The sequence below is a fragment of the Misgurnus anguillicaudatus genome, chromosome 19 (assembly GCF_027580225.2).
Source record: "Misgurnus anguillicaudatus chromosome 19, ASM2758022v2, whole genome shotgun sequence".
Classification (NCBI taxonomy): domain Eukaryota; kingdom Metazoa; phylum Chordata; class Actinopteri; order Cypriniformes; family Cobitidae; genus Misgurnus; species Misgurnus anguillicaudatus.
In genome coordinates this window covers 19,706,393-19,718,312 of record NC_073355.2, presented here as the reverse complement: position 1 = coordinate 19,718,312, position 11,920 = coordinate 19,706,393, and the positions used below count along the sequence as shown (strand labels likewise).

At 39.5% G+C, this 11,920-nt stretch overlaps 1 protein-coding gene across 2 annotated transcripts; it reads right to left on the bottom strand.

Moving 5' to 3' along the window:
• Window positions 1–76: 76 nt before the first annotated feature.
• On the bottom strand, window positions 77–11,429 carry wipi2 (WD repeat domain, phosphoinositide interacting 2). Of its 2 annotated transcripts, none has more exons than XM_073857061.1 (12): window positions 11,185–11,429; window positions 10,093–10,179; window positions 9,261–9,430; window positions 9,073–9,169; window positions 8,144–8,241; window positions 7,957–8,049; window positions 7,368–7,438; window positions 7,146–7,259; window positions 6,789–6,953; window positions 6,587–6,694; window positions 1,862–1,959; window positions 77–1,768 (listed from the first exon to the last, which is right to left on the bottom strand). In XM_073857061.1, the coding sequence occupies exons 1-12, from the start codon at window positions 11,252–11,254 to the stop codon at window positions 1,656–1,658; spliced, it is 1,284 nt and encodes a 427-aa protein (XP_073713162.1). In that variant the 5' UTR covers window positions 11,255–11,429; the 3' UTR covers window positions 77–1,655. The 2 variants fall into 2 exon arrangements, with proteins under 2 accessions (XP_073713162.1, XP_073713163.1); XM_073857062.1 differs by having other exon boundaries at window positions 7,152–7,259; window positions 11,185–11,428.
• Between the last annotated feature and the right edge of the window lie 491 nt (window positions 11,430–11,920).

Below are 11,920 nucleotides of genomic sequence, written 5' to 3'. Positions count from 1 at the left end.
TGCTTCTTTAACATTTATAAATTAATATGGTTGATCATTACAGCACACAGATAAATAAATCAAATGAAAATAAATAAACATTTTCAACAGAGGGTTTATTTAATCTTTATATGGAACAATTTACATTTTATACAAAAATCATTATAAAACTGATTAAAGTGGCTTTGGGGCATTAGAGCTTACTGGCTGATGAGGACACAAGTCGATTAATGATGTTGACGTGTGTTATGCAACATCAAAAACATGCTCAACAAACAACCATGCATAAAATGATCTTCAGCGCTCCATTGAAGAATTCAGGCAGTATCTTTGAATGCCTATATTGGTTAGCGCATTTATAAGCCCCAGTCCTCGCATTTGTCACAAAAACTCAAGAATCCTGAATATCAAGTTATTATGTAATAATTTCTTTTTATTATTATTTGACTTGTTCTGGTTCAAATGCCAGACCATGTGACCTGGGCTTCAGCCATGTTTGTTTAACAAACTGCAGTCCACAGGGATGTCTGTGGGAACATACCTCGAAGCTGCAGGATTTTTCCATTTCACTGTCACAAGGCAAACATTTCTGTAACATTGCACTAAAGGACCGGTGTCTTTGTAAGATCATTCGCTCCTTCTTACAAAGTCCTTTAACAACCTCTAAGGTTATGTCCTGTCTTGTCACAAGATATCATCTGCTTTTGATTTTATGAAGAAAATGAAAGATACAAGGCATGAAATGAACTTCCTTCATTAAGCCTAAAACAAAATGTCTCTTGAAACAAGATGGTGACCAACTACCTCTTAAAACCAGCTAGTTCCTTTGCAAATCAACACGCGAGTCACCGATGTTACGTACTTAAAAGTTCTCGAATTAAATCATAACCAGGAGTATTTCAAAGCAAAAATAGGCATTTCTGTGTGTCAAACTTTTTAACCAAATTGTCCGTGTGGCATGGGATGAATAAAAAGAGAGCATTCTAAAGCATGTGTGCTTATAAATGCAATAATAAAACAAAAAGCAAGCCTGTTATAAACAGTTTAGCCATCAATGGCATAATAAACAATAACTGTAACCAGGCTATCATATTAACATGTAATATACATTGCTATTACTGGACAAAATTCACATCTTGGTGCCACGGCATAGCCACACGTTGACGATTCGTATAGGACTCCACAATGCACAGCTATGTGGTGATGTGGCAGGCTATGCAAGCCAGTTAGCCTTCAATCACATATTTAAAAAGACACAACACGCAAACACGCAAGTGTTTGTCAAAGTTCGAGAGCAGAAATGGGCGGCAAATACATCAACTTGAAAGCAAAGGTTTTCTAGCATTTCTATTCTTGGCACATGTACATGCAAAGCTAGGAGAGATGTGACACCTGCAGCTTGGATCTCATATTTTGGTCTGATTAAATGACATTTCTGGACAGTTAAAAACAAAAAATCAAAAATTCACCAGATTTTATAAAGCCACAAGCGTGGGGAAAGGAAAACATCTATACGCAACAACAGAGTAAGGCTACAGCTAGGCTTGCTTTAAAATGATCTCTCTTTTAATCCCTTTCCTTTATCGGGTCACACGTATCGCGACACTCGTCGTGTCCGTAGCAGCAACATCACTCTGTCGAATTCATCTTCTGCACAGGGTGTGACCGACAGAGCCTCAGTCGGTTTCCAGAATTAAGGGAGGCTGTTCGTTCTCTTCATCCAGGTGTAGATTGTTCATATCATCCTCCACTCCGGCACCCCCTACCGCTCCCTGATCCTCAGTGTAACCTTTGGCAATGCACGCCACAGAATCATTTAACAGAGGCCTTGAGCTACAACTAAAAAAAATATGAATTCATTTTTGCCTTCAACGTTTCTTACCTTTGGCAACAGCAGCACTGTATGTCTGTGCCACGAGTGGCCGGTCATGTGATGTCTGTTCGAGAATTTCATTTGCTGGCTCTGCGCTTCCATCTAACCTAATGGAATGGATGGGGGGGTAGTTGACACGACATATTAATAAGTGACAGTAGCATCATAAACTGTGACATAATTCATCAAATTAAATAAACAAATTAAATAAATGATAGAGAGAGAAAAAGAGATAGCAAGAGATACAGAGGGAGTAATAGATAGATAGAGAGTGATAGACGGAGACAGATAGATAGACAGATGATAGACAGATAGATAGAGAGCGAGTGTGATAGAGTGAGATACAGAAAGAGTGATAGACAGACAGATAGAGTGATAGAAAAAGAGAATGATAGACAGAGAGAATTATAGACAGATAGACAGACAGACAAAAACAGGCAGACAGACAGTGTGATAGAAAGAGAGAGAGAGAGATAACGAGAGATACAGAGGGAGTAATAGACAGATAGAGAGAGCACGAGAGAGAAAAGACAAAGAGAGATGCGAGAGATACAGAGGTTGTGATAGAGAGAGAGAAAGAGTGATAGACAGGGCGAGTGTTAGAGAGAGAGAAAGAAATAGAGAAAGATAGATACAGAGAGAGAGAGATAGAGCGCGAGAGAGAAAGAAATAGCGAGAGATACAGAGAGAGTAAAAGAGAGAGAGAGAGAGAGAGAGAGAGAGAGAAAGATAGATAAAGAGAGAGAGTGATAGACAGACAGAGAGAGTGATAGACAGACATATAGACAGACAAAAACAAACAGACGTGATAGAAAGAGATAGATATCGGGATGGAGGGATGGATGGAGGGATGGATGGAGGGAGGGAGGGATGGAGGGAGGGATGGAGGGAGGGATGGATGGATGGATGGATGGATGGATGGATGGAGGGATGGATGGAGGGAGGGATGGAGGGAGGGATGGAGGGAGGGAGGGAGGGAGGGATGGAGGGAGGGATGGAGGGAGGGAGGGATGGAGGGATGGATGGATGGATGGATGGATGGATGGATGGATGGATGGATGGATGGATGGATGGATGGATGGATGGATGGAGAAAGAGATAGAGAGAAAGATAGATACAGAGAGAGAGTGATAGATAGACAGACAGACAAAAACAGACACATAGACAAAGACAGACAGACAGATAGATGAGTGTAATAGAAAGAGATAGAGTGATATCGAGAGATACAGAGGGAGTAATAGACAGATAAATAAAGAGCGAGTGTGATAGAGAAAGAAAGAGAGAGAGAGAGATACAGAGAGAGTGATAGACAGAAATAATGATAGACAGAGAGAATGACAGATAGACAGACAAAAACAGACAGACAGACAGACAGACAGACAGAGAGCAAGTGTGATAGAGAGAGAAAGAGATAGAGAGATACAGAGGGAGTGATAGATAAAGAGTGATAGACAGAATGATAGATAGATAGACAGACAGACAGACAGACAGAGAGCGAGTGTGATAGAGATACAGAGGGAGTGATAGATAGAGAGTGACAGACAGAGAGGGAGATAGACAGACAGACAGACAGCGAGTGAGTGTGATATAGATAGAGATAGGAGAGATACAGAGGGAGTGATAGATAGATAGAGAGTGATAGAATGAGAGAGCGAGTGTGATAGAGAGATACAGAGGGAGTGATAGATAAAGAGTGATAGACAGAATGATAGATAGATAGACAGAGAGCGAGTGTGATAGAGAGATACAGAGGGAGTGATAGATAGAGAGTGACAGACAGAGAGGGAGATAGACAGACAGACAGCGAGCGAGTGTGATATAGATAGAGATAGGCGAGATACAGAGGGAGTGATAGATAGATAGAAAATGATAGAATGAGAGAGCGAGTGTGATAGAGAGAGAAATAGAGAAAGATAGATAGAGAGAGAGAGAGAGAGAAGCAGCTTGGTAACTAATTAAACATCAATTGATGCTGTTTGAATTTGTGCCAAGTTAGGAAACAGGTTAAGTCTTTTACTTAAGAGTATAATACATTTCATTCTGGTATATTTGGCAGCCAGGGCTTGACATTAACACCCGCCAAATGCGGGTAGATTTCGGCTGTGGCGGGTAAGACAGCCAATCCCACTAGCCACTTTGGCACGTTGAATATATCTTTTAATGTAGTTTTCTTAAACGTTATGCGAAATGATAAACAATGCGCAATGCGACACTGTGAAACTACAACTCCCATGAGCACGCTGCACCCAACGCAACGCACAGAGACCAAAATGCCACCTTCCAGAGAGCGCGCGAGAGAGCTGATGGATTTGCAAATGCACAAGAGGACGCAGTCTGAGCGGTGAGCGCATACACACTTCGGGAATTATAAAACAATTGCATGGAAGTGATTGAAGAGATATAAATTGCGTACACTCTCAGGGCAGGAACGGAGAGAAATTCAGCGCATACCTGAATGCACACATCCAAGTTTTGTCCGAAATCAGCGGAAACCCGCCAGATGAGATTAAAAATTGTAAATCACTTTTAACAGAAACCATGATCAAGCTTATAAAATACAATCTGCATAAACAAGTTGTCAGTAAAATTCATGTATACATTTCTTGACAGTATTTACTGCTGTTGTTAATAAATATTTAAAAGTGGTTGGCGAGGGGTTTTGTGTTTATCTTTTCAGTTAATCTTACCCCTGCTCCACTTTAATATATTCATTCAAAGTTAATCTATTTATGCCTTACTAGCATGTTTTTTATGCACCTAAATATATGATATGATACCTGGTATATACCAGCTAATAAATGTATAAATGTTGTCTTAATTTGGGTGGTCAGACTGCATTTGAAATTCAACCTGCATCTAATTTAGCTAAACCAAGTACATTTGCTCGATTTATAGTCATTTTAGGATGCCAAAGTCAAGTTGAATCATATTAGGGTTCCTGCAGGTTTCACCAAGTCAAATTTAAGACTGTTTAAGACCTTTTTAAGACCATTATGAGTGAAATTTAAGGCTATGTCCACACGAAGCCGGTGCATTCCCTATCCGATCATTTTTTCCCTGGCTCTAAAAAAATAATCCGTAAACACGAAACCACTGAAACCGACTGAAAGCGGTGTAGTATATATGCCGGACCAGTATGGAGCGCTGTAATTCTGCCACAGATATACACTATAAAGGGAGAAGAAGACTTTGAGCATGCAGATAACCAACGTATGGTGTTGTCCATTATCGCTTGTTGCTCACCACAATTGCATAGAAGCAATAGATTTTGCTGTAATAAAGCTAGTAGGCTTTAGTAGCTTCTGTAGCACGAACACAATCACGTAGTCCGCCGTTATTGTTGTTGCTGTTACGTGTGACGCTTCCGACACGTGATGTGATGACGTTTTCGCTTCACAAAATATACGCATTGGCTGTACAGACGAAACCGCAAGGATGTCGGTTTCAGATTTATCCACTTTAGGACCCGGTTTCAAAAAATAGCGGATTCAGTCTCCCAAAATGCCGGATCCATGTGGATGAAACGCCAATACCATAACAAATTTATACGTATGCAGTGATACGCGTCTCCGTGTGGACAGCCCCTAGGACCAAAGCGGCACAATGATCTCAGAAATTCTCAAAACATTATATTTTTATTATATCTTTGTTTATTTATTTATTTATTTTTTTTTGACAAATAAAATCCACTAATATGGGAAGATCAGTATGGTCAGCTGCTGATATGTGGCTTGTTAACATGTTTTACACTTTCTCCACCCATACGTTATGTGCATAAATATGCACTATACCGCCATCGCATTTATTCCCCTCTCTAATTACACAATAATGCAATGAAAAGGAAATTTACTATTAAAAGGCTGTTCGTGGTTTGTTGTGTGTTGCAAACAAGGCCGTTTCTAAATCCGAAGGCTGTAGCCTCCAGAGGCCGCATTTGTAGGCTGCATATGAAAACTGTGTAACACTAAAGTTGACTCATTGTTGATGGCGCGGGACTTGACCGCCTGACTGTTTAAGTTGATTTTCAATAAAGCAGTGTTGATTTTTTCGCTTCTGGGTCCTCTGTTTCAGAACCTTGCAAATGCTCTGGTAAGCCACGGGCTAGTTGGTTAAATTAACACAGAAAAGATTTTTCTCGCCAAACCTACAGTATGTCGGATCACAACATCTGAAATATATAGCTTATGGCATGAATTGCGTGGATTATAATAGCCTACATTTGTATTCTCTTTAAAAAATAATGATTAAAAACTGGATTGAAGAGACATTCAGTGACACGCAAAGTGCAGAACTTTTCTTTTTAGAGGCCCACCCATCAAATACATTCTTCCTCCGTCACTGAGGCATTTTAATTTACCATTAAATTTTTTTCGGACAACCTTTTCGGGAATAAATGGAGGTAAGAAATTAAAGACTTGGGTTAATTAAATTTAAGACCTAGGGTGAAAATCTGGCCATTTTTAAGACTTTTTATGGCCTTAAATTTAACTTTCTAAATTTCAGACTTTTTAAGACTTTTTAAGACCCCGCGGGAACCCTGTCATATACAATTTATTTTACCAGCAACAAAATTGTGGCCAGTGAAAATGCTGAGTGGCTAATAACTTTGGAAAACAACTAGCCACTTTGGCTGGTGAGCAAAAAAGTTAATGTCAAGCCCTGTTGGCAACCAGTAATGTCAAAAGCAACAAATTCCTTTATGAAGACATAGACCAATGGTATGAATGATCTCACTTATGTTGTTTCATTAGTGTGCACTCTCCACCCTCCTGTGGGTCCAGGTTGTACAGGTAAAGATAACCATCGGACGCCGCCACCAAAAGCCGTGGAATCTTTTGGATTCTAGTACCCAGAAACCAATTAGAGACACATCAACCTTAAAAGCAACTCAAAAATCCTATCTTGTTTATAAAAAACTAAGCAGCACAATACTCACACGGCCAAAGCGCAGATGTTCTTGTGATTAGAAAAGGGCAATCTGACCGTAGCAAATGCCCTTCCTTGAGAAAACATCTCTGTCACATGGGCAGGCAGATATGTTGTGGAGGCCATCAATACTTTCCCAAAGTATCCCGTCCAAGTAGTAGGTTCTTCCTGAGGCCTATGATAAAAAGAAAAGTGTTTATGAGATTATACGTTTACAAAATAAAGCAATGCTCAAAATGTTATTGACCAAGCCCTTTCAGAAAGATTTTGTATGAATTTCGCACAAAACTGATGGTTTTAGATATTGGTTGTGTTGTGTGTTGAGCAGAAGTTTTAAAAAACCACTCATTCCAGTGGATATCATTACACTGACTTCTCTCTCTGCATCTCCAGCTTGAAAATATGAACCGTCTCGGTGTTACTTGAAGCAGATAGGTAGAGTCCCTCCATGCTGAAGGCAAGGGAGCAGATGCTTACACATCTGTCAATGAGAAATAAAGCAAACCACATGATTTCCATTGTGCGCCTAGGCACAAACATTATTGGCTTTTTCAATACATAACAGATCGACAGTAATGTAATACAATACCTCTTTACTCCCCTCCTAAACTCAAAGAGCTTTTGGCCCTCGGGAATAGAGAACACACGGATTACAGTGCCCTAAATAATACCAAAAAAGTTAGAAATATTACAAAGAAAGGCCCTGAATTAATTATTAATCCATAGTTAATACAAGATTTCAGCACAATACCCTCGATTATTACAGAATGCTGGGTTATTTTCATAAATGTGGAAAAAAGGACCAAGCCAACCCAACCAATATTTCAACCAATTGTTGGGTCAAATAGAAATATTTTCTGGATAAATAGCTTGTTTTGTCCCTTTTTGACCCAATGCAAGGTTGTAAATAAAATAAAAATCAAATTTTTTAGAGTGTATAAATACAGCATTAAGTCAGTAAAACAAATTCCATTTAATTTACAGTTAAAGATGTGTATGTGTTAATAGCAATATTTTCAAAGAGGAACGACCTTTACAGGTGTTCAAATATCAAATATTGTAGTCAATACAATTCTAATTGATATTGCAAATCATCACGAAATATTATGAACACATAAAATATCTCCAAGCCCTAATATGCCCTTTAAATGGTTGCAAATCAAAGACGGTAGCTGTACCTTCTCAGAGGCTGTGGCCAATTTAGTGCCGCTTGCATCAAACGCCAGTGCTGCTAGTGGGCTGTCATGGGCAGGGATCATGTTAGCTGCTCTCTGGAGAACAATATTACAAAAACATCAACCACCTCAATTTATCAAATCCCTCAAACTAGAATTACGTCAAAACTGTAGCTTTAACTTCACCTACCAGGTTTACGGTGTCAAAAACTTGTACCTCCCCAATTGTCGCACTTCCTGGATAGGCCAAGTAGCAGTTGTCATTACTGATTGACAGGGCACACAGTCCTGTAAAATTGTAATTACATCATAATTATAATCAGAAATAAGACATTTGTATTGGCAATGACTAGTTACTACCAGTGGCGGCCGGCGACTTCTTTTTTCGAGGGCGCTTGATGCGAAGTTCGTCACAACATGTATGTAGCCCGTCATGGGTGTGGTTCCTTTCGTTCAAAATGTGTTCTGCGCTATGAGAGATCACGTGTTTTGTCAAAATAAGTGCATGCTGCAGACGCGTCTAAAGGGTTTATGATAAAAGAGACGCTCGCGTTCGCCAGATACTCGCATAATCTCATGCGTAATCAGAGTTTACTGTTAAGGGAGTGTCCTACGTGCATTTTGTGAACGTGAGCGTCTCTTTTATCATAAACAGTTTTGACGCATATGCAGCAGGCACTTATTTTGACAAAACACGTGATCCACACAGGATCTCTCTATACGCAGAACACATATTTTGGAAAAGGGAACCACACACGACACTCCGAACATTTATTTTGAATAAGTGCCCCTTGGATGAGCAGTCACGAGCCGCCCCTGGTTACTACACTGTCAGAAATAAGAACACTGAGGCAGTATTCTTAAAAAATGTCACATTTAGGTACAGACATGTATCTTTGATGTACCATTATACAAAAAAGTGTACTTTTTAAAAGGGTACTACCCCAGTGACAGCTTTGGACCTTTAGTAACAAGTTTCCATATGGCTGAACCCATGCTTTCGGTTTTTCAAATTATAAATAGACCACAATAACATTTAGGTACAGGAAGAGGAATCAACTTCAAATATTACAACAACTGGAACACAAAATAAATAAGGATGACAGCAGTGTTACCCACCTGAAGGGTTTGGAGGGGTCTCTCGAATGGTATGTAGTACTTTCATATCCCTAATGTTGTGGATATAGAGTGACTCCTCTAAACAGACTATCAATCTCTGCAAAAATAGCATAAGTACAATAGTAACCATGTGACACTGGCATCTGATTCATGAACCCCACTGCACACATGGACACGAAACGACTCACCTGTCTGTTTAGTTTCACAGCCAGTATAGTGTTCGAGTAGCTGTAGTTGCATATCTCGGTTCCTTTCTTAAAATGACACACCTTCAGTTTTCGAGGTGCCTTAAGGCTGACGATAGCAACAAGGCTGCTGGAGAACAGTCTCTCCACGATACACACATCCTCTGTGTCAGCTGAGCACAAATACATAAAAATAAATATATAAGTTTCACATATTAAAAAGATAAGCACACAGTTCTGTGGAATGCAAAGGAAGGACTGTTATCAGCAGTTACTATATTTACAATATATGACTGATTTAAGGGTCTATGCCAGAACACAGTTTATTCATTAAAACATTATTTAAGGAAGTTCTTTACTGTAACTGCAAGTCTTTCGTTAATATGTCAATTAAGGTTATTGGTTGACCTCTATGGGTGTGATGCTGGGATACATAGTAACTAGATAACAGGTGTTTTTATTAAGAATCAGCACCCAGGACTGGATCTATAGATGCGTTTCCATGACCCTTTAAATTGCGCAAATTGACATTGCGAATTGAAAATATGACCAATGGAAACACGCCAATTTCCATTGGCAGTGTTTCAATTAGCCGCATTTTCAATTTGCAATGTCAATTTTGCTCAATTTGAAGGGTAATGGAATGGAAACCCAGCTGACGACTCATTTAAGACTCATTATTTCCAACTTTTCAAATTGTTTATGACCCTATATCTAAACCCCAAAAAGCAGACAGACATTATCAACTCTTTCCAGCACCAAAGTTGTACCATACAGGATGTAATGTGCTTCACTTTAGTATTTGGGATGTCATAATAGGAAAATAACAACATACTACATTCATATATCTGTTCCAATTTGTCCACTGAAGACAAGGAGAAAAACTTGTAACCAGACTTGGTACCAACAGCTAAGGATGTGTAAGACAAAGACGTACAACAAAAATCCATATTTAGCACAAATCCATTTACTCACGATCTGCTGGTTTGCTTGATGACTAAAAAAGGAGGTTGTTGACACCATGATAAAGTGTGTTAAAGGGCTATTTTGCAATCTTTTGGTGGTGTGATGTGTCAAATGTCTCAAATACACAATACATTTTTTAATTGTTTGTGGTGTTTAAATGTATCATTGTTTATTGCTTCTAAAAACACAGGCAGTGTTGACTGTAGGATCAGCCGGAAGGAGTAACATTAGTAACAACACAGCTTTGATTGGTTAACTAGACAACATATTAAGGCAGATCATTCATTCAGAAAAGATCAAACAAAATAAAAAACTAGTCTGTATTAAACATTCAATAGTCTTTTAACAGTTCACTACTGATCAGATAGCTATATGCACAGCTCAGGGATATTATGGCGTGACAGAAATGAATAACTTTGTCGTGTCACTTGAACATTTCATTAAACACACTCCGAACAGATCTGTTTGACACTTGCAATCCAATCAAGTGTCAATTTGGTTTAACCATTAATTGCAGTTGATATTCAGCATTGTAAAAGCGCATATAAACAACTTGCTCAATAGCATAGGCGCTATTGCTAAATAGCTGGTTGTTTTTGTCTTGTCTCGTGGTCTTTACAACGGCAGAATTACAAGGACTGCTTTAAATAAAACTACATCAGGGGTAGCACATAAAAATATACGTATAATTATATCAAGGTGGGATATATGGTTCAAGCGCTGTAAAATAATTAAAACCTTGTGTGTATGTGTGTTAGCAAGTTAGCACGCTTTTACATCCCAACGACACTGCACGCGAGCGACAACTGAAGGGCCTCTACCATATTCAACATATTCGGCAACTAACGTTACAGTCGGATCTTTCTGCTAGTATCGTCTATTGTGTTTGCAGTGCAGATGGGCCGTTAGGGCAGCTGCAGGTAAGTTAGTGTCATTGTTTCTGCGGAGCTCTCTTACGTGTTATCCTGATTAAAGTTGGCGAAGAGCAGCTGGCTGCAGCCGGCCTCTCCGCTCTGACTGGCCAGGTTCATGGGCTCGGCAACATTTACAGATCAAGCCAAAATGAATAAAGTGATACTGGATCAGTGAGGTCTGGGGTCTCTTCGCGCTGCCATAAATTCCACCCCGTTCCAATGAATGTTGTTGTTTTTCTCCTGCCACTGTTGCGCCTTTGTCTGGCGCATGCGCGGTCGCTGCTGCTGCACGCACCAGCTAATTAAAGGGAAAGGCGCCTGATTCGATATCAGTAGTTTGTTCGACTTCATGCAGCGCTGCGCAACTCTTCGTCATATGAAATCACAGTATCGCGAGAGCTTGACTTTCGAAGCGCTCTCGCGATACTGGAACGTCATACGCTGATGGATTTGCGCAGTGCCTGTTTGAAAAGTCCTAAAAGGATTGTATGTTTTGCGGCGGAAAAGAATACGTGACCAGAATGGTTTTTTTCTGAACAATGCCTACGTAGTGATACACAGTATATTGCGAGCACCGATGCAATTTGTATGAAATGAGTGTTGCAAAACCAAAATACACGCTTAAGCCATTATGACCGAATTAGCAGCGTATTAAATAATTTAAAATGCTATTATAGTGCTTGCATTGCAAAGTCATTCAGACGATCATTACTAATGCATGTCTGTACATTCTATTGTGGGAGAGACAATGGACCATTATGCTGAACTTTAGCTTCTTAATAT

Excerpts from the sequence above, each read along its gene's own strand:
- wipi2 (XM_073857061.1), bottom strand. The coding sequence starts at position 11,254 with ATGAACCTGGCCAGTCAGAGCGGAGAGGCCGGCTGCAGCCAGCTGCTC. Across the intron at positions 9,170-9,260 it reads CTGTGAAACTAAACAGACAG|AGATTGATAGTCTGTTTAGA; the intron begins GTGAGTCGTTTC and ends CTATTTTTGCAG. Across the intron at positions 1,960-6,586 it reads ACACTAATGAAACAACATAA|GTTAGATGGAAGCGCAGAGC; the intron begins GTGAGATCATTC and ends CCATTCCATTAG.